The following is a 21773-nucleotide window of genomic DNA, read 5'->3' as shown; positions in this document are numbered from 1 at the left end:
AATTGTCAATATTTAATTAAAATAATAATTCCGCTTATAGTGATTAAGAAGTCTGAATAGTAAATTGGAAAATTTGTTTTGTCTTCATCGCCGCCATTGCAAACAAAACACGCTCCAATGACGTAATCACGTTCGTTACGTCAACTCCTTCCGGTTCAAATAGCAGCCATCTTGTTTCCCCTTGTTAGCTAAAAAAAATAAATAATACGCCGCGCCGGACTTCACTCGAACCTGTAAAACAAAGTGAGTATGAAATTAAAATTCGTATTTCTACGTTGCGTTTACTCGAATAGAACCTGTGTCGCGTTGAAAGAAAGGCAATTATTTCGCTCCTTTTCATTTGCTGTTCTTGACCAATAGACGATTGTTTTGGAAGATGAACATAGGCGCCATTTCCCTCCCCGCTCTCTGCGGCGCTTATTGGTGGCCTGCTGAAGGGATCACAGGCGGTCAGGAAACTGACGGCTTCTGTCCACCATGTTGGATCTAGTCTACTCAATTCTCTGGTGCTTTGGCTATTTATCCTTGACCCCGAATGGCGTCAGTTTCAGACGAGCTTAGCCATAAAAACCTTGATTGGTGGAATCTAGTCCGAGGTTTGATTGGTCTGAAGGACAGATCCAAACGTTGTCTTTATTGGTTAGACTCCTTCTTCCTAGCTTCGGAAAGCTTTGCAAACTTTCATTTGATGGCAGGACACGTCGTGCAGTGGTGATTAAAAGTACACACGCTACAGATGGTTAACTGTGTTGTACACCGGTCACAAATACGCATCTCACATAAGCTAACAGTAACTGACCAACATACGGCTAACAACTAGTGAAGTGACCGATAGGTAATCGGTTCGTGGGTTGAGCTAACTTGCACGTTAGTTAGCGTCCCAAGGTTTGCTAAAATTAAGAATGTTCCACTCTTAAGCGTTTGTTTTGTAGTTAATTCTATTCACATTCTTCTAAGTTTACATATTGAATTAGCCTGATGTGAGTAACCGTCCAATATATAAAAGCAGTAAATAAGCTAACATGGTAACGAACCGTGACTCCCGGCACGTCTAATTCATGCTATTGATTTGTTTCATGATCAGGGTAAGCAGTACTTTACTTCTATTCACGACTCACGATCAAACAAACAAACAATTCGTCTTACTTTGAGGTGCATTTTTTTTCCAGATTGGTTGATTTTGTCATCATAACAAGATATTGCAAATCTACTCGTTTCATATTGTAACTTACGTGCTAAAAGTAAAAAGAAATCCATCGTCAAAGATGTCTCAGTTTTTCCTTTTAATTTTTGACAGTTTTCTGTCTTGCAATATTTTCTACATCTTAGTTGGCTCTATTAGTTTCGCATTGAAATAATAGTATTTGTGCAAATTTAGTTTAACTTCTATTTAAAATGACCTGAAGATGATAGGCCATCACTTAGAGTGCTTAGTCTGAATAATTCATGCAAATGAGTTAGCCAGGTCAATCCTTGAGTTCTGCAGGTGTGTGTGTGTGTGTTTTATGTTTGTAGGTAAATGCATGGTTTGGCCTGGCAACTCTGCGGGTGGTGTCTGTTTATAAAACCCATGGTCTGGCTGATGTATGTTTGCCTCTAAACAGCAAAACCAAGAGAAAACACATCCTCAGCTAGCGGCTGTAAAGGTCATGGGAACGTCTCGTTTAGGGTGACCTTGGCAGGTGTCATTACTGAGGCATGTTGGGTAGCCGGCATACAATGAGAATGACGCTGGCATGGCGGCTTTGCTGGAGAGATTAATCTTTGTGTAGCTCCACTCTAATCATTAACTGGGCGGCTGCGGTGCCTGTTCGTGTCCCCCTGCTCCTTACAAAAATAGAAAAGAGAACATTTAACTTTGTTTCACTTGAGCCTTTATCTTGTTCTATTGCCCCCTCCCCACTTGTTCCACCCCTCCCATCCTGTAACAACTCTCCTTTCTGTCCTTCTCCATCCTTCCGGTACCCCTCCCCCCCCGTACATTTTTCATTGATGAGGCAGGTTTGAACACTTTCTTAAGCTTTTTGTGGTCCACACTTCTACCGGGATTTGCAGTCATTATGCAGCATAAACCTGGTCATTGGGCCCCTCTTTCTGCAAGTTATCAGTTAAATGTGCTGCTGACAAAATTTCATGCTCACACCATCGATTTTTCTACCACAACTAGACAAAGCTTAAGTTTTTTTAAAAAGGTTTGAATATTAGATGATAGATGGGGACTTACTGATGTAGTCACTGGTGCATTACACACTGTGGATCGGTGCCGTGTTCTTATGTTTAAGCATGCACCATACAAAGTGTACAAATTGTGAGACGACAAGAAGGTCATTGTGTGTGACATTGCCGAAAATGTCATTTGATGATGTTTAAATTGCGGAAGCTGCTGTGTGTGTACTTCTTTTGAAGTCAGGACAACAAAGTCTTTGTGTACACACCTTCATATCTCTTGAGCCTTGTTTATCCACAAATAAGACTCATTTCAAATATCCTTCTTGTTCTTGTTCCCTTCTTCACCACTCAGCTGATTTTCCTACACTTTGTACCAAGGCTCTGCTAAGTATGTTATACAGTAATTAGCGTTGGTGTAAATTTGATATTCAAAATTAGGACTTTGTATATCGATGCGGTTTCATTTAGTTGCATAAGTTATTGGTACCATGAGTCATGATAATTCCCTGAATATAGTTTAAGTCACTTAATTACTATATTCCAAGCAAATAATGAGTAATCATGCAAGTAGATGTTTTGCCCTTTCTGCTGATGTAATATTAACAGTAGAACGGCTTTCATTAGAACAAGTAGGCTGGTCAGAGGCTTGATGTTTGCTGTGTGTACCTGTGACTGAGCAATGAGAAAGCAAGGACAAAGTGTGCATGTGTGTGTGTAAACGTGCATGCATACCTGAACACACGTATGAGACGGTGAGTGTCTGCCTAGTGTGCTTTTGTGCTTTAAATCATGTGGCTGCAACATGCGGCATCCTTTCTGACACCTGCTCTAGCCAGTGAGGGCCAGCGTGGCTGCCTACATCACTCTGCAGTCAGCCTGTAGCGGTGGAGGGGAGGCGGGGTGGAGGAGACGTCTAGTTTGACATTGTAAATAAGCTGAGAGCAGTTACCACTGAGCAGCCCGTGGAGCCTTTCACATCCGTCCAGCCGCACGAGAAGCAGGGGAACGCTCGGGGACACACAATGCAGAGGCAAGCCGCTGATAACACTCTCTCACACTCCCCTAAAGAGCTTTCCACAACTTTATTTGCTCTTTCTTTACCTCTTCCCTGCACATCTCTCTCTTCCTCTTTTCTTTTCCCTGACCCCTATCCTGCAGCTCAAGGTAACTTATAGCAGGAAGTTGGCTGTTCGTAAAAGGGGGTTGGGCAGAATAAAGGAGGAGGGGCTCCAAGTGTGTCAGAGCTGATTGGTATGTGCAACTTCCAATGACACAGGAAAATGCTGACTTCTCATTGGTTGTGAGTGTCAGAGTGGGGGTGGGAGCTGATCGTGAGGCGGGGTTTGAGTATCATGTAGCATGCTAGATTGATTACTCTTGAATGTTAAAGGGGAAGGAGGCCGGAGGATTTTTGTCTGTGAGTCGGGAGTGTCGCTGCACTGTTTGCCTGCTGTTGCCTACTGCTTAACTGGCTCTTTACCTCCCTCTCGTCACGTTCTCTGTCCCGTCCCAGGGGTCGGCTCAAAGACAAACGTTGGGGTCACTGACCAGAGAGAGTGGGAAGAGAGTAGAAAAGACTCTGAGAGAGGGTCAGTGAGTTGAAGGGGGGGCAAATAGGAAAGACGGGACTGCACGTTTTTGGTAGGAGTAGGACGTTTGCAGGCTGATGAAGGAGACGGGGCAATGTGCGAAGGGAGAGAGGAAGAGAGAGAAGGGGGAGGGGCAGAACAAGGGGGCTTGCTCCTCTCTCTGTGTGTCCAGGCTGAGAGGCTTTTTAAATCCGTCCAGTGGAGCCAGAGTGCCTTTTGTCTGTTAATACTATCAGGAGACTGGGAGGAAGTGAAGAAGCTTGAGTTTTTTTTGTCTACCTCTGTCTCTTCTTCCTGCCATCGCTGCTCTCAAGGAGAACTGAGCGGGGCTATTTGTTTTCCTCTGTTCTGCTCTGCTTCAACAGGGCAGACCGTTCACCATGAAGGGCACAGGGGTAAGTCTGACCGCTGGAAACACAGCCACAGATAGATAACCTGTCAAGTTTGTCAGGCTTTGAGTTTCACCGTAATTTTGTTCACGTCGGTTCACTTTGTTACGTCTCTCTCTCCATCATGCTCTGCAGTGAGAAGACGATGTCTGTCCTTCACAGCCGTCCTCGATGCCCCCTCCCCTCCCTTCCCTGTCCTGTAGTACTCTCCCTGGAAGATTTTAGTTGTGTGGTTTGTGAGCGTCTCTCATCCATGTCCTTCAGTCGTGTCTTCAGTGTAAAGTTGATGGCTTTTTACAGAATGAACCGTGTTTGGAAAAAGTGTCACTCTTGTAGTGAGATGGTTGTATTTATTTAATCCTCAGAGTCTGGAGTGAAGTCTGCCTTTGGATGTCACTTGTTGTGTTTTGACTTTTAAGATGCATACACACAGGCTTTACCAGTTTAAGAAGTGCCGTAATTTCCACTAAGATCCATTTGACTGTCTTGGAAATATTTATCTATTGGCAGACTACGTCCAAAATGTCTCCGGGTGCCGGTCCGGGCTGTGCTTTCCCCCGGACGTCCTTGTTTACATGCCATCACCAGACAGTGGCGCAGAGTAGAGAGGTTAAAGACGGCATCCGCGATGAAAGACTATTTTCTGGATTTGCTGGACTCTGAGATGATATCTTTGTGTTATCGTTACTGCTGGTGTCCGGGGTCCCCGGGGTTGGAGGTGCAGCTGGTTCCATTGACCTCAGGACCCCCACGGGCCCCCAACCGTGACAGCGTCAGACACCCAGATGGGACAGACTTGTCAGGCTGTCGGCTTCAGGGACAGAGAAGGCTAGTAGTTTGATCTAATCTCTTCTGATGGAATCTTTGCGGGGCACCACCTCCCTCATGTGCCTCTGACTGCCTTTCGCTTCTGTCCCCTTGCTTCCTAACTGAAAGTTTCCATTGGCGCCTTTGACAAAAGAGTCCTGTTGGGAAAAGGGAGAGAGATGGTGCAGGAGATTGAGCGAGACTAAAAATAACTGTTAAGTTGAAGCCCTTGCTACCAAATCCCAGGGTTGGCTGCCTGTCTGCATGAGATTTGAATATCATTTCCGCCCCTTACCAAACCATGAGACTTGACAGTAGATGCAACATGCAAACCTGTAGACATGGCTAGGCCTCTCAGCTTATCACTAAGGTGACCACTACCGCTCGAGTGTTCACGCTTTAGCCCTCGCCCCCCCCCCCGACCCTGTTTTTTTACATGTGTACGCTGTCACTAAAGACACTGTGTACAGCCAGGGGGAGTCAATCTGTTCCAGTCTGTAATGTGCAGGTAGCTGTAGCCCTGCCTACAAGTGACGCCAGAGACTGGGCCTAGCATTGGATGAAGGTCACAGGAATGTGAGATTGGCTCCCGCAGTCTCGCTGTTAGCAATGAGAAGGAAACATTTAGAAGGAAAGGGGAAGACACTGAGGAAGAGAAATTCAAAGAGGAGATAGAACACAGCTGATATGGAGACCATAATGTTTTTTTTATTCAGCTTCTTAGAAAGCACACAGTCTGAATCGCTGGGGTCACTTAAGTGCTGCAGTGAAAGTTGAAAAACCTGTCCTCTATCCTCCCCCTCTCCCTCCCCCTTCTCTTTCATCTCTCCCTTGCTTTCTCTCTCTCCCTCTCTCTCTCTCCCTCCTCCCTCACTGGTTTCTCCCTCTCCTCTGTTGAATGACCTTGGGAGATCAGTGACTAGTACTTCCTGGACTTGGCTCGAAGCAGAACCAAGGGTAAAGTTTACAGAGCCGTTTGGTCGGCTGGTTCTGTCTGTCTGGGGGATGTTCCAAGCGGATCACAACGAACATGTCTGCCCCTAATAATGCCATCTCCTCTTAAAAGAAAAAAAATCACAAAACATTTGCATCAACATCTGTGAAAATACAATATGTATCTTAACAGTTAATTTGTAATTACTGGCTGGGAACTTGTTTTTTTTTTAGTTTATCTCTGTAAATCATTTACTCCATTTGCTGTAACTGTCAGCCGATTTGTTTCTGTGTGGATTTTGTGATTGGGTTCATAGAGGTTAATGCTTCAGCAGCTCTGAGTTTGTAGACTCACCTCAATTATGTCACAATTTAAAGATAATGTTTGTCACTACGACACTGGTAAACTATTAAACCTGCATTTATCCCATCAACATAAACCAACATGAAACAGTGTTAAACATTACCATATGCCCAGAAGTACACTGATATGCTTATTCACTGGATGGCGTGCTCACAGTGTTGCATTTGTTGTTTCTGTTTAGCATGTCGCTTGAAAACTGAGTAGACTTTAACCTTTTGTGACCTTCCTGCCAAACTGCCTATTCTACATCATTGATGGATTTGCGGAGCGGCAAGTGGAAAATTGACCTCTTGCTAAACACATGTTAGTGTAGCAGCACTTTACCGGCAGTTAGCGATTGAAAGAAGAAGAAAAATGTTTGTTGATTTCAACATGCAACCAGTCAAAGTACTGCCTCGTATTTTAACCACGAAAAGTAATTATGTGACTGTTTCAAGGTCACCGTATAGGAAACTCATTATCTATTTATGCTCAAGTTTGTTTCATAATGACCACCTCTAACTGTACCAGAGCGCATACATTTTTTTAATAATTGAGATTTCCTTTAATATATTCAGTACTTTGTATGCCTCCTTATTTCAGCATGTGAACTGGAATGAGGAAAGCTCTTTAGCAGGTAGATAATGTCATGCAGGAATACCCTCACACTCAACTTCTGTTTGTCTTGAACAATGTTGCATTAAAGTCAGTAAAAAAAAAAGATCAGGTGATTAAGCAGAACAGCCTTCAACCAAATAACAGTTAATATCTTGCTTGTACTCTTTTGTGTGGTCAGCTGTTAAACTCTAAATAAAGAGGACAAAAGTAAGCATATATCTGAGCGGCACTATGTTGTTTTGTCCTGTCTTCTGCTGCGCTGCTGTCAGGTTTATTTGGACAGGAATTGAAGCCTCATGTAAAGTGGTGTGATGTCAGGGTTGGAGCGAGTCACTGATATCGCTCTGAGTGGCCACTTTATGTGACGTGCCGGCGAGAAAAGGGGAGGTGGGGTTATAGACGAAGGACGAGACAGGAGAGACGCAGGAGAAGGATGGCAGAGTGGCTCTGGCGCTGATTCAGCTGCTTTCGGAGCAGCTTTGGCTTTGTCAGAGAAGTTCTAAGAATGGGATCGGGTGAAACTAAGTAAGACGAAGCAGGAACGAAACACGCAGCGAGTGACAGAGAGGGATGGGCAGCACTGGAGATGAGACAGGAAGAGAGATGTGGAGCTGCTGGAGGAAGAGCAAGTCACTCGGTTGGACATTGTCGACAAAGCACAGAGATCACATTTGTCCTCAAAGGCGTACACACACTCAACCACACACGTACACACAGGAGAGTTCATAGGAAACCCAACACCAGCGTCTCTCTCTGTCTTGATGACCTGATGAAGGACAACAGAGTCGCACAGAAGACGAGAGGAGATGCAGAGTGCAAACAACCCAGCGTGGTATTATACAACCTAGAAAAGAGCACAGATGAGTTTGTGACGTCTGTAACAACACAAACGTACAACGAATTATCCACAACTCAAGTTCAAATGCAAGAACAATACATGTTCTACCGTTTGGACACATTTATTTCAGAGTTGCTTAAAATCTAACCACAATATTCATGCAGGACCTGGAGTTAAACAAATGCTTTGGCACAAGGGGAATTTAAAATAGCACCCCAAACCTAACTAGAGACTAGAGGCACATTTTATCACTGCAGACTAAGTAAACCACTGTTTTTTCCGCTTGACTGCATCCTGCAGCGTCCTAATGTTTTACAGTGTTTATAATGTAGATATTTATTAGCTTTCAGAGTTTCAAATTGATTATCTTTGTGCAGTGGATATCCCTGAGTTGAGTGCTTGACTAGTTTAGACGCAGACAGCAGACTGTGTTTCAGATGTTTTTGTTGGCTCACACCCAATCTTTCCATTTATGTAAAGCCTTGGGAAATATGGTAATATTGATACGCTGTAGGTAGAACATGCTAGCTTAGCAGGGGGAGCGATGCTCAAGGGCATGTCGACGCTTCGTCTTCTCTAACGTCATTTGGTTTCTATTTCTTTCGGTTGTCTCTCTCGCCACACTTGCGGTGTCATTTCTTCAAACATATTACCTTCTCTCCCTCCACCCTTGCTGCTGTTGTCTGTGTGCATGTGTGTGGCGCAGTGGTTAGCGTGTGGTTAGATTGAAGGTCACCGGGTCAGAGCGAAGGAGATGGCGTTGATGTGTGATTTTAAAGAAAAGGAGAAGTTGAACAGAAAATGTGACTTGCATCTGTTCTTTTTTAGAATCAGTATTGGTTTTTTACCTCCGCTGCATTTTCCCCCCTTGTTCACCCCGTTGTTACCATGGTAATTAGCCTAACGGTTGTCACTAACGCTGTCAAGTGAATATCCTTAATTATGCTTATCAGGTTATTAGTAAGAGAAAGCCACACAAGCTGATAGTGAACACACACACACACACACACACACACACACACGGCTGTCTTGTTCCCAATGATCACAAGGTAAAGTGCTGATGCTGATGAAATGCTGTTGACGAGTGGCTCTCGTCGCTCCTGTTTAGCTCACCCTATTTGCATGGTGTTGCAAAAATCCTCATAAGCCATGAAACAGCACCAGAGGTCTGCTCACCTATCAGGGCAGAGAAGAACAACTACAATTCCCATCAGTCATTACTGCCCCGCTGAATGCTGGGAATGTTCTAATGACTGCAGGATTTCAATCAACCTTGAAATGCAACTGGACACTGGAGTGTCAGGCGGAGAAGAGGAGACATTGTCAAGGTCAATCAGTCGCCTGGCATGCCGTAGCTAGAAGCGGCCTGATTGATTTATATAAAGCCCACCCTGCCATTCTGTCTCATTGATTTAGGGGGCTCTCTTTCAAAAACCGTATGTCAGAACGTGATGGAGTACCACTTCCATATTATTCAGTAACTTCCACAACTGCTAGAGAAGTGATCATTCTGAATTAGTAAGTCATCAGTGTAAAATATTTACAGATGCTCTCCAGCGGTGTGAGACAACAAGCTGCTGAGATCCCAAAGTCACTACAGCACTCAGTACAGTAGAGGGGAGACTCCAGACGGAGGGTTGGACTTTGTTTTATGCCAGACCAGAGCCAGAGCTGTTCATGCTCACTGGCCTAGAGTGAGAAAAGAAAGGAAAGATAAAGAGAAGACCTCCTCCGTCTCCTGACACTCTTTTTCTTTGTTCTGTCATGTTTCTCTCGCTCCGTGCTCTCTTGTCTTTCTGTCTTGTTTGACCCACATAGCTAGTTTGCACAGCAGGCTGACTGCACCCCCGTCGGTCTCTCACCTCCCCCTGTTAAAGCCTTTGGCACTTAGCGCTGGATTAATGCTAAACTGGACAAGGCGCTGCCCCTCCCTCAACAACACACAACAAACTCAAGCCGTCTTTCTTGAGTAGCTCCACACACACACGTCTCTCGTCCTCCCACCCCACCCGATGTTACGTTTTCTTCTCATTTCGTCCAAATCTTTTCACAGAGGTAGGGAGGGAAAAAAGGAGAGTGAAAGAGTGCAATCTAGACACTCCAAGCACTGCATGCTCAGACAGGCAGGCCAATATTCCCCCAGCAGATTCCTGGCATGCCATAGTAACCTGCTGGATCCTCTTTCAAACAGTCAGACCCCTTGTAGAATCTTAGGCTTTTATGTCGACATAATATAAAGAGCTTCTGGTCTATTTCGGTTGATAGTTTTTTTTTTACGTGTTTCCTCTACTGTGGAATATTTTTTGTTGTGCTAATTCCAGTGTGAATGTGTTTCATCGATGTGTTCTGTCCTTGGGGTCACCAGCAGCAACTGACTCTCACATGACATGCCTGTGTTTGCAGAGGAGCTGTGCTGTATGTCAAAGGTTATATCGAGCCATTCATAAGTGGGAAGTCCACCGCCTGTTTAGTGGTGGGTGCTCGGGCATGTCAACATCCTGTGGGAGCAAAATAGTTTCTGTGGGATAATAGCTGCTGTAATGTCGTCACAAGCTATGATGGGATCTGTAGTTCTGCTTGGATTTACCTTGTAGTCCGTGTGATTTAGTTAAACACCTGCCTGTAGTGCGCCTGTTGCGTCTTTATTCTCGTATTTTTTGTTATTTAACTGTGCCTTTCCCCTCTCTCCTTTCCTGTCGTTCGTTGACCCAACAGAGTAGAGAATGTCTGCCGATGCGTTTGGAGCTGGAGGCAGCGATGCCCAGCAAACCCTGCAGTCCTTCTGGCCTCGGGTCATGGAGGAGATCAGGAACTTGACTGTGGTACGTCCGCAGAAACTCCAGTTGCACACTAATTAAAACTTCAGACACAAATATACACATGAAAACTCTGAAGGAAAAAAAATCTTTTTCTTCTACATTCTGTGTCGGCAATACAACACCTATTTATTTCTTCCAGAAGGATTTTCGTGTGCAAGAGTTGCCTCTCGCCCGAATCAAGAAAATCATGAAGCTGGATGAGGATGTCAAGGTAAGTTTCGTTTTTAAATACACTGTTGATTTTGTTTGCTTATTTTGTGCACCACTTTGTAATGATATTAAAGGTTGATGCTTGTTAATTTGTTCTTGATTCGTGACTTGTACTGAGAAATGACAGAACTGTGTAGCATGTAACTCTTAAAACGTAATGCTCTTTAATAAGTAGTAGTGATATTTTGGGACATGTGTCCTTAGACTTTATTCATAGGAACCTCAACCTACCGGATCTCAAAACATTCCACGGTTGAACTGAAGCCTACAGTTCCGGCAAAGGGAGGAATCATTATTCTTCCCTTGTTACACAAGATTATCTGCCGGGCTGTTCATCGTCTCTGAAGAGAGAGGCCTGGAACATGTCTGTGAGGCTTGAATGTGTCGTGTCAAGAGCGCTATCCCCTTTAGTACAGCAGCAGCTTAACGGGGTAAAGGGATCAGGAGATCTCTAATGTCTGAAGACAGGACCCATCAAGGCTGACGCAGCAGCTTTCACTGCATGCGGACATGTTACTGTTGTGGTCTTATACTGTATATAGAAGCTTTATATTTATGGCCGTATTGTCACAAATTATTACGTGACTTGGTCAGATCATTGCTTTGCATCTTGTACTAAAGCCTTTATTGAGAGTCTAGATGATCACATTTAAAGTTCAAATCCCCTCGAGGAGTGTCTGGTCTTGTCTGAACTGTTTGACCCCTACAGAGGTTGCTGCCGCAAAGCATGAGTTTCATTTCTTCCATTTTTCCAAGATGTAGTTCAGAAGCGCTGTTTCCTGTTGGTGTCATTGTTCAATGTGATTGTTTTATTTGTTGAGCACAGTCTTAATAAAAGAGCCCTGAAGCTCCGGCTTGGACGCAGACGGACCAGAAGACGCCCTGCACAGCAGGAGGTTAGCAAAACGGGCTGGAGAGACTTCATGACGCCATCATGTCATAACAGACTAGTTAGAGGAGGGAATGGAAGATTGTCTGACTTCCTCATTCTTTCTCATGCATATTTCCCATCTTGTACTCGCATACTCATCAAAATTGCAATCACTTGACACCACTGACATATCAGTGATTCTTTGTTCAATAGGTGGTGGAGATGAGCACCGCCGTGAAGCACGGAAGTGCCGCCCAGCCAAACACTGATAGCTGATGTATGATTGTACTTAAGCAGGTGTAACCCCCATCTCCTCTGCAGATGATCAGCGCAGAAGCTCCAGTCTTGTTCGCTAAGGCGGCTCAGATCTTTATCACGGAGCTCACCCTCAGAGCGTGGATCCACACCGAGGACAACAAGAGACGCACGCTGCAGGTCAGATGAAACTCAATGACAGGATTGAACAGTGTCGCTCTCAGTCACACCTTCGTAGTAGGAAACCTGTTATGCATCAAATCACATCCCCTCCATACCTGCACCCATCGGTGTAATTCTTTCTCCCTACGAAGATTTTTTAAAGGCCAAACCAGAAGGGCGCTGTTGACCCACTTCTCCCTCCGGTACTATTTTACCTAATCTGCTGTCCCCAAGTTTAATAAGATGAACTTTGGTATGATGTGAGGGTGGGGAATAGTTGAGCTTATAACACCTGGGTGCACATCCATACAGATGTGTGTTTATGCCAACCTAGGTTAAAAAAGAAAAGAGGACAAAAAGCACTCCTTGCTGTTAGTCTTGGAATAGCCTCAAACTGAAAACCTACTTTGGAAGCGTGCTCTTTGCCTCGTATCGACGGTGGTCCTTTTTTTAAACGGGTCACCCGCTGTTTTTGAAGCATAAATAATTTAACGTACTGTACAGGTTTACGTGTTAACTACACCACAAGTGATACACGAGGTGTGTGTGTGTGACGGCTGCATCTTGTAAATCTGTGACTGCGCATACGTGGGGGGAAAACGCCACCCTCCATTTGCACATGTCCATACACAAGCAGAGTCCCATTGTGAAGCGGGCACGCCAGTGCGGGTCACCCTAGCAACGCTCATCAATAGAACAAGTGTAGATGTGACCTGTTGTTACCAGATATTAATCAAGCTACTATAAATAGCCTGCAGTGCAGGGAGGGCCATAGTAGGGGGTCTTGACAACCAATATCCTGTGGAAAATTCCACAGAGCCAGCGCACTGTTGTGGATATAGGAAGGGGTATAGCAGCAGAGGCTGTGCTCATGCAGGCAGGAAAGCGTCATTCTTGTCCGGCTCCACCCGTCGCACATCCACCAGGTTCATGTTAACCCAATCGCCTGAAGGGACTTGCTTTGAAATAAAGTTGTTGAAATTGTAATGTATTTTTAATGTTGCCACCAATATTTACTTTTTATTAGAAGCTGTGGCTATGCGTGAGTCATCCTACCAGCGGAAAAGTGAGCTCACTTAAAGTAGCAGGTGACTCTAAAATGAGGAGAAATAAAGTGACTGTAAACTATTACTTCCACCAACAAGCGTTTTCTCTCTCTGTGACTTTGCTGGTGTTAGCGAATTAGCCACAGGGCAGATCCAAGTGAAGCAACGTCACGGTGACGTTGCCGTAACGTGTGCTCTGATGCAACAACAGTCAATGACCCCCCCCCCACCCCATTATGATTAAATCAAGTCTCTGCTAATAAACGACTGTCAGGCTTTTGTTTTGACACAGCCTGGAATCTACTTCCTGATTGTTCAGGTTTCGCTGAGCGGTGGAGGTGTGTGCTCTCTGAGGGCCTTTCAGTTCTCGCTGCGCCCGGTTATGAAAGCAAATACTTGTTACAGTATTACTGGGAACTTCATTTCTATTCCGCTGGAGCCCCTTGTGTGTCTATTTTCAGACCGCCGACCTTAGGCCTCAAGGCATGCTTATATATAGGTCGCTGCATATATTGAATTAACATAATTTAAGTCTGACTTCATCGCCTGACCATTTACTGTATGTGTGTTACGCTTGCAGAGAAATGACATTGCTATGGCCATAACAAAGTTCGACCAGTTCGACTTCCTGATTGACATCGTTCCCCGAGACGACCTGAAGCCGCCTAAACGACAGGTACGGAACCGATGCTGGCAGATTTATCCAAATATGTTGGATTAATGGATTAAACAGATTAAATTTATCAGGAGGAAAAAGAGAAACTTGAGTTTTGGTCAAAGGTGCTTTTGCATTGTTGGCAACCTTAGAGGTGCTGTAAACATCCTTGACTGGAAGCTCAAGTTGGAAATCGAAGGCTTTCAGTCGGATGTTTGCAGCATCTTATTGCCTCTTGACAGCCAAGAGTCACGCCGATGATGGCACCAATGTGTGCCGATAGTACCACAAATAAAAACGTACCATAAATAAACGATAAAGGCGCCAGATATTTAAATGAGTTTGTCGTGAAGACTGTCTCCAGGCATGTAAACATCCTACACTCTCAGCTGTGTTGTCAAGGAGCTGGGAGAGGGATGTTTACGCTTCTGGTGATGGGGAAACCACATTGAAATGAAGCCTGGCTCCTTAGACAGGCATGAAGAAGGGACAGGTAGTCCTGTTTGTTTGAGGCGCTCACCTCCAAGCTGTGACGCTGCGTTTTTACTGCTGACCCAGGAAGAGGGGGGATGAAAGCACATCGACGTGAAAATCAATAGCTGTCACCGCCGGGCCCATCACAGATATTACATCATTTAGCATAATCTTCAGCTCATCTGTATAGAATGAGCCGACTTTGACAGTTTGATGACTTGACAGGACTTTGTTATTGGCTTCATCAAGATGAGTTTATTCCACCACTGAGAGGTGACTTGAATTACCGCTTAGCGCCACCTGCTGCTTGTCTAGCGCGCCTGTCTCCTAATACAAACATTACGTACTTTTTTTTTTTTTTGGCAAAGCAAATCATCGTAGCACTGCAGTGGGTATATTCTGGTTTTATGCCAAAACTCAAAAGGTATCCTGAATCTTAAGAGGGAGGTGTGTCTGGATCCACTACCCCACCCAGTTCAGTGAATTTGGACGGGCTACTACAGCTGCAGGTCCATTACTGACTTTTAGAGATTAGTCTAAATATTAACGTGACAGTTTCTTGTTTTATTAAGGTGCTATTACACTTGTCATACCAGTGGGCTAAACTGAACATCGGGAGGTAATTTAACCATTAATTAAAAATATCTGCTGCACTGGTCACGGTATTCTCAGGACAGCTCTATTATAGTAAAGTACCAGCCGTTTGATTCTGTTCATTAAATAACTTCAGACATATTCCAGACCTCCACACCTGCAGCATGTGGTCCTGGTACCAGCATGGGGCTCGCGATGTATCTCGTGTCCAGATTACATTACTCTCCTCCAGCCACATCCCATCAGTTATTTATTGTGCTCGCCCTCCTCTTCTGTTACACCTACAAAAATAATTCATGGAGATGCAATGGTCTGATAGGCTGCCTTCAATGTGTGTGTGCGTGTGTGTGTCATTTTCAGGAGGAGATGCGTCAGACGGTGGCTCCAGCGGAGCCGGTGCAGTATTACTTCACCCTGGCTCAGCAGCCCGGGGCGGTGCAGGTGCAGGGCACGCAGCAGGCCCAGCAGGCCGGTGCCCAAACGGCCACCACCATCCAGCCTGGACAGATCATCATCGCACAGCCTCAGCAGGGACAGGTATGCGTCATCTAATCTAATGCATCATCATGCTAATATATTCTTTATAAAAAGGTACAACAAATACTACAGCTTGATCTGGGAACAGTAATAAAGGAGAGGTGTGTGTGACTGCCCCATCATCCACAGAAACACAAATTCCCAGTTAATGACGTCTGTGCAGAACAAAAAAATAAAGAAAGACGTACGGATGTTCGCATGACACCTGAAAGATGAAATACTCCCTCTGACCTCCACACGGTGCTGAGAGATCATGCAGCAAAATATTTGTCGCATCACACTTGGTTTTAGCGATATTAGTCTCCCTGCAGGAAGAACTGAAACCCAGAACACCCCCCTGCAAAGGTGTTAAGTTTGGCTACGTATTCTTTAGCTAAATGTTTGTGGAATCTTTGAATCTTCACTCCTGGCCCACTGGTTCTCACGTCCTGTTTATTTTGTTCCCTTATTTATTTTATTTTTATTTTTTGGTGAATGTGCACTTTACCCCTCTTGTTATTTAAAGAAGCGGCTCCTGGTATTTGCTGGCCGTTGCACGTTGATGCCACAACGTCTGGTACAACAGAAAAACCAGAAATAGACATTTTTTTGCGCACAAATGGAAGTCTGACAAATTTACGTTCATACATTTTTATGCATCTTTTTGTCACTACATGTCCTCCCCCCCCCTCCATACCCCCCCATTCATCTCTCAGGTTCACCATCTTTTCTATTCGTTTTTAAATTGTGTGGTTTATTTATTATTCAGCCTCTCACGCATCACCCCATTTGTAAACGTGCCATCAAACGTCATTTGCTTGTGTCACCGTTTGCTGCTCTAACATCGACTCTCTCTTCACGCATTAAGTTGCTGCGACCGCTGCTTTCTCACCGTGTGTTTCTTTCGTGTTCTCATTCTGTCCTGTCGGGTCATCAGATGCTGCAAGGTGCCACCATGCAGCAGTTACAGCAAGTGCAGGTGCAATCACAGGGCACACCCATCACGGTAAACACACTTGCACACATGCATTCAAATTGGCAAACAGGCCGACGCATTCTGTCTTCTTCTGGTGACATTGGTCTGCGGGGATGGCTGCAGTGTGAGATCAGGTGGCCTTCGTCAGATTTTGTGACAAGACAGGAGAGAAAGGGACGACCCAAAACCTGCATTGTCACGTTCTGTCTCCTCTTTTCTTCTTTGTTATATTTTAACACATCTCTTTTAAAATTTAAGGATAATCCTAGCGGCCCTGGTTAAAATCTAATCCTAGACAAGTTAGCAATTTGCTGCTGCTTTGCTTTGTGTCCATGTCAAACTGTGTGCCTGCACCAGCTGTTGTTCAGCGCTCCCATGCATCCATCCGTCTGTCCGTCCTCTTTCGACTTGTATCTTTATCCTTCCCTCTTCTTTCCTCCCTGCCAGAGCGCACCTGTGGCCATGCAGGTGAGCGAAGGCCAGCAGGTACAGATTGTTCAAGCTGCAGCGGCACAAGGTCAAGCTCAGACAGCTCAAACCCAGGGCCAGACCATGCAGGTCATGCAGCAGATCATCACCAACACGGGAGAGATCCAGCAGATCCCGGTGAGGAATGATCAGAATGAGGAATAAAAAAAAACAACCCTGGAGTTATCAGGGATTTTAACGTAGAATGGCTGTTTTAGCAAAAACACCTGTGACCTCTAGGCTCCAATGACCTTTGTCCTAAAGGAATCTTTGCCGCCCCCCTGTGGCGATTGTGTGTAGGTGCAGCTAAACACAGGCCAGGTGCAGTACATCCGTCTGGCTCAGCCCGTCTCCGGAGCTCAAGTGGTCCAAGGACAGATTCAAACGCTCGCCAACACCCAGCAGGTAAACTCAGAAGTCACCAGCATTCATGGAGCAAGTAATGCACCCTACCAGCATGTAAATAAATATAACTTCTTCGACCTGTAGATCACACAAACGGAGGTGCAGCAAGGACAGCAGCAGTTCAACCAGTTTACTGATGGGCAGGTAACTAAAGCAGTAAATTTCCCCAAAGCATTAGCAACAAAAATCATTGCATCTCACATCTGAGACTAGATGTGATGTTGAGAATCCAACCGCGTTCGTCTCTGTTTCACAGCAGCTGTATCAGATCCAGCAGGTCACAATGCCGGCGGGACAGGAGCTGAGCCAACCCATGTTTATTCAGTCCACCAACCAGACGGCAGACGCACAGGTCACGCAGGTCACCACCGATTGAGCGCCGTACGAAGAACCCCTTCTCCGCACACACACAGACACACACACTCACACACACCCACACGACGGCCCACGTGACACGCTGTGATGTCCCACCAGCTTCAACCTCGGGAGCTCGACAACCCCATTTTCAAGCACTGCTCCTACAGAGGAAACATCCGACATCTTGTGACACTCTTGTAAGAAATAAAACACTGGATTAAAAAAAAAAAAGGGATGCTACAGCCCCCTCTCAGCACTCTCTCCACAACTCTGTTCTTTTTCTCCTCTCAAGTCCAAGCTGTTTAAAACATAAAAAGTGTGTGTATTTATCCTGGCTGCTTTCGGCTTTTATTTTAATTTTTTTTTTTTGGGAAAGCTTCCGTCTCTGCTTGACCTGCTCCTCGTCCATCTGTGGTTGAAGGTAGTCATGGGATTTTCACCCTTTCCCTTCTTGGGAAAAATATGAATCATTCCCCTCTGTCTTTGTGTAGCTGATGTTGGCAGAAATGAAACCATATACCTCAGATGTCACCTTTTATACAGTAAATCAATCTAAGGGATCTCAAGAAGAGGCTGTGAGGTTTAAGGAGTCGGTGTGTTTTCTCTTTTTGTGCTGTTTTCCACATCGACTATGAAACCTGACTTTATAACTGTTTGCGCGCGTTCATATTTTAAGTACCCACACCCACAGAGAGTTGGAATTTCTTTGCTGAAGTTTCACACTACCTTTCTTTGGGTGGTTTTTCCGTGTTGTGCCCCAGTTTTAAGTCTCTGATGTAAAGAAAAAAACAAAACACACTTTTTACAGAGCGCTCTGGGTTCTTTTTTTCAGTACAACTTGTTCTCATGTTTTTTTTTAAAAATGTTTAAAATCCCTTCCCATCATGTTTGTACAGTATTGATGATCGATGTCTTTTTTTTTTTAGTTGTTTTTGCATGTTTTTCAAACTGCCATCGCCACATGCAATAAATGGGTACAATGTCATTTTTGATGTTCCTTTTTGTAAAACAAACTTTGTGAAAATAAAATAAAAAAAATAAACAACTAAATCCTGTCTCTTAAATTTGAGTCATCAAGTAGTGTTATTTGTTAATTTTAAATGTTCTGCTTTCATCCAGACAGACCTGTGGCTACAACATCATCACGTTACAAATAGTTGGTAATATCTGGAACACAGGAAAGGTTTTTAAAAAGAATTTACATCAGAAAGAAGAATCACGTGGCGCCATTTAGTGCGCAGTTTCCCCGTTTGACCACAGGAGGGCAGCACCGACCCGGATTAATGTGCCAGATTATTTATGATCACACCAGTTTAAAAGAGTTTTCACCAGCAGTTTAAGTAAGGAACATAAACACAACTGTTGTGCGTGAACAAAAACGTGCGCTCACTCCACCCCCGAGCCAGATAACATGAACCTCTAACCTAAACTTTTGCGTCCCTCTTCGTGCGCTCTGGGAAGCTTTACGCGCTCCAAAGGGTGCGTGGATATTAACACTAGTGTCACGAGGTGTTTGCTCCCGAGTAAGATCAGACCGCGTTCCTTATCCGGCCTAAATCCTAAAAGGGAAGCGAGGTAATTAAAGAAAATCAACCGAGTGGAAATGCAGAACGCGCACAAAGGCCCACTTCACACGAAAAGCACAAGGCCTAGTGTTCAACTTCATCAACGCTGAAAGACAAAACTAATGAATCTCTTTCAACTTTCTTCCTATAATTTTGACCAAACAAAGTTAGTCAAAACTGGGGGGTGGAGGGTGTCTTAATCGACTTAATCACCGAACAATAACTGCATTAATGAGCGCACACCGCTGCTCAGCTCCTAATAAGAGCGGCCAGGATTGCGCGCATGTTTGCGCTTAAATCGAGCGTGAAAAGGATTGTCTGGTGGAATTTTTCTTGACCCGGCTTGTTTGGCCAGATCAACGCGACCCCTGTCCGCATGAGCCGGTCCTCCTACCGCATGGAACTCAACGTTGGACACCAGCTGGTCCCACTAAACCGGACGCAATCCGTTAAATAGGAGAGGACTTCCACCGGGATGTGATCCATTCTTGATCCTCTTGTCTCCCATATCATGGGGGTTTTTTCCCCTCACAGATCCTGGCGATTCTGTGCTGTAATAGAATAATTGGACCTTTCACTGATGCATTTAGAGAAATTCACTTGTCAGTGCAGGATCAGCAGAAGGAGGAAGGTCACCTGTGGAGGTCGACGAGATACAACACCCATGAAAATACAGAATGAGCATCCTGTCAGCTTTTCTGATAAAAAGCACAAAACACATACATTTGGATTGATTAAAAAAACCCCAAAACTAATTATATTCTAGTGTAAATGGAGCAGGTGCTTCCCTGATGGTGCTCTTGAACCCCCACCACCACCACCACCAGCAGCATCCTGATCCAGGTCATGTGTCTCTAACCTGACGTTCTTCATCATTTACTCCCAAATATTTGTGTCTTTATTTAATTGAGGAAGATGAATGATCTTTAGCATAAATTCATCTGAAAATTGAGAAATCTGCCAAAACCTCATCATAAAACAATAAAAAAAATTTAAATTTGAGGAGAAAAAAAAGAAGAAAAGAAAAGGATGATTTAAATTTGACTACACCAAATAAAAGCACAACTATTACATTCTGTTTCTCCTGGATCTTTAGATTCCAACGGAACAAATAATGCTTCTTCTTTTTTTTCACGTGACCTTCTGGTCATGTTTTGACTGTTTCCTGGAGCTCTGAGTGTCACATGACTCCTCCGTGCCTCAAAACTCTATATTGCTGCTCAGTCTTTTTATAGGTCAGAGTTGTATGGGCTTGGACTGGTTCTTTTTTGCCTTAAGTGAGATGGTGTCTGCCCCACAGTCCTCCCCCACCCTTGTAAATGGCTGTCAGTAACAAGCTGCTGTACTCCCAGCAGAAGCCAATGATGCAAGAACGCAAAGAGCGGTAGTGTAAGGTACAAAGGCCCTTTTGACGGGTCATGAATGAGCCACTGAGTGAGGCCTCGGCCCCAGAATTCTGTAATTTCCTGACTGGGTCATGGAATGTACGTCTGACTTTAGATGCCCACGCTGCAGAAACCGGAACGGGTTGTTTTTTTTTTACAGCATCTGCGCCCCGGTTGGAGTTTGTGGCTCAGGGAGGGTCTGCTTTTTAACACAGCGCCCTTTGACATCATGTGTTTTAATATCTGCAGCGACTGTAATCTGATTTACATCAGAACGGAGAATTGGAAAACTTAAAGAGGAAGAAGCTGATCAAAAAAAGAAAGAAAAAGAAAACCGGTAGAAATGATATTAAATAAGTGGACCTGGAAAACCGTGAAGAGTCTTAAGCGGGCAGGAATAGAGGTGGGTGGGTAGTAGTTGGGGGTGGAGAGGGGGGTCGGGTCGAGCTGGTTTCCACTTTATTGTGTGTAGCGCACAATTGCTGATGTGAGTATTTTTAAGTTACCCCAGCTTCCCTGAGTGGCTGTCGACTCCTGGAGCTCAGCTGACTCTGTGGGGCGTGAGGGAATGCGTGGAGTGCACTGGAAAAACAACAGTGTGGGACGGAGGTGGGCATTGGGGGGAACACAACAACCTCCCAGCGTCGGGATTGCTGCCGTTTGTTCTGGGTCATCCCCCGACTGTAATTCCACCCATGAGCGTCTCCAAGATCTGCACACGAGTGGGGTTCGGAGCCCACCCTGACGGTGCGCTTGCGCCCGTTTCACCCGTCCGTTCCACATTGGGCTTTTACAGGCCCTCTGACATTGCTCAGCTGTTGCACGTTGTCACGGGGGGCAGCCCTTGTCCCCGAGGCCACGCCGGACAATCCACCCAGTCCAAAAGTGTTGATTGCTGTATGAGAATAACACCACAGCAAAGGGGGCTGGTGCGTTTAAATCCCCTGGTGGTTGCGGGTAAAAGGCTGGCCCGTCCGTTGACACCCTCTTCCTTCATCCACCCCCACAGCTGGGTTCGCACTGGTGAGAGACTGGAGAGAAGAGGAAACCAGTGGAACAGAGAGAGGAGTCGTAACGGGAGATTCCCACTACAGGATACGGTTCTGTTGTTTGAATAGTTCATTTTGCCGTGGTGCGTTTAGGCTCCTTAATCAGCGTGCCACCTTAGTTTGACCTTATTGCCTCCAAAATGTGATCCCATGTCCTTTAACTCCTCCTGTCAATCTACATGGAACAAACCTCAGTTTAAAGGCCCAGACTTCATTCAGTTTAAATGTAAAAGTGACAGGAATGCTCTTAATGTGTGAAGTAATTTTATTTTTTTTTACA

The 21773-nt window shown here is 44.9% G+C and overlaps 1 protein-coding gene across 9 annotated transcripts; it reads left to right on the top strand.

The window, feature by feature from the left end:
• Positions 1-170: 170 nt before the first annotated feature.
• nfyc (nuclear transcription factor Y, gamma) lies at positions 171-18544 on the top strand. Of its 9 annotated transcripts, none has more exons than XM_068332645.1 (11): positions 171-243; positions 10402-10508; positions 10648-10716; positions 11908-12021; positions 13630-13725; positions 15133-15309; positions 16226-16294; positions 16712-16870; positions 17033-17137; positions 17222-17281; positions 17394-18544. In XM_068332645.1, exons 2-11 carry the CDS (start codon positions 10410-10412, stop codon positions 17511-17513), a joined length of 1068 nt encoding a protein of 355 aa, XP_068188746.1. In that variant the 5' UTR covers positions 171-243; positions 10402-10409; the 3' UTR covers positions 17514-18544. The 9 variants fall into 9 exon arrangements, with proteins under 9 accessions (XP_068188746.1, XP_068188747.1, XP_068188745.1 ...); XM_068332646.1 differs by lacking the exon at positions 171-243 and adding an exon at positions 586-711; XM_068332644.1 differs by lacking the exon at positions 171-243 and adding an exon at positions 3053-3199.
• The last annotated feature ends 3229 nt before the right edge of the window (positions 18545-21773 follow it).

This window comes from Antennarius striatus, chromosome 14, assembly GCF_040054535.1.
Source record: "Antennarius striatus isolate MH-2024 chromosome 14, ASM4005453v1, whole genome shotgun sequence".
In the NCBI taxonomy this organism is placed as follows: Eukaryota; Metazoa; Chordata; class Actinopteri; order Lophiiformes; family Antennariidae; genus Antennarius; species Antennarius striatus.
The sequence above is the reverse complement of the archived record's forward strand: the minus strand, read 5'-3'. Positions and strand labels throughout refer to the sequence as shown.

Excerpts from the sequence above, each read along its gene's own strand:
- nfyc (XM_068332641.1), top strand. The coding sequence starts at position 10,410 with ATGTCTGCCGATGCGTTTGGAGCTGGAGGCAGCGATGCCCAGCAAACC. Across the intron at positions 16,295-16,711 it reads CACAGGGCACACCCATCACG|AGCGCACCTGTGGCCATGCA; the intron begins GTAAACACACTT and ends CCTCCCTGCCAG. Across the intron at positions 16,871-17,032 it reads GAGAGATCCAGCAGATCCCG|GTGCAGCTAAACACAGGCCA; the intron begins GTGAGGAATGAT and ends GATTGTGTGTAG.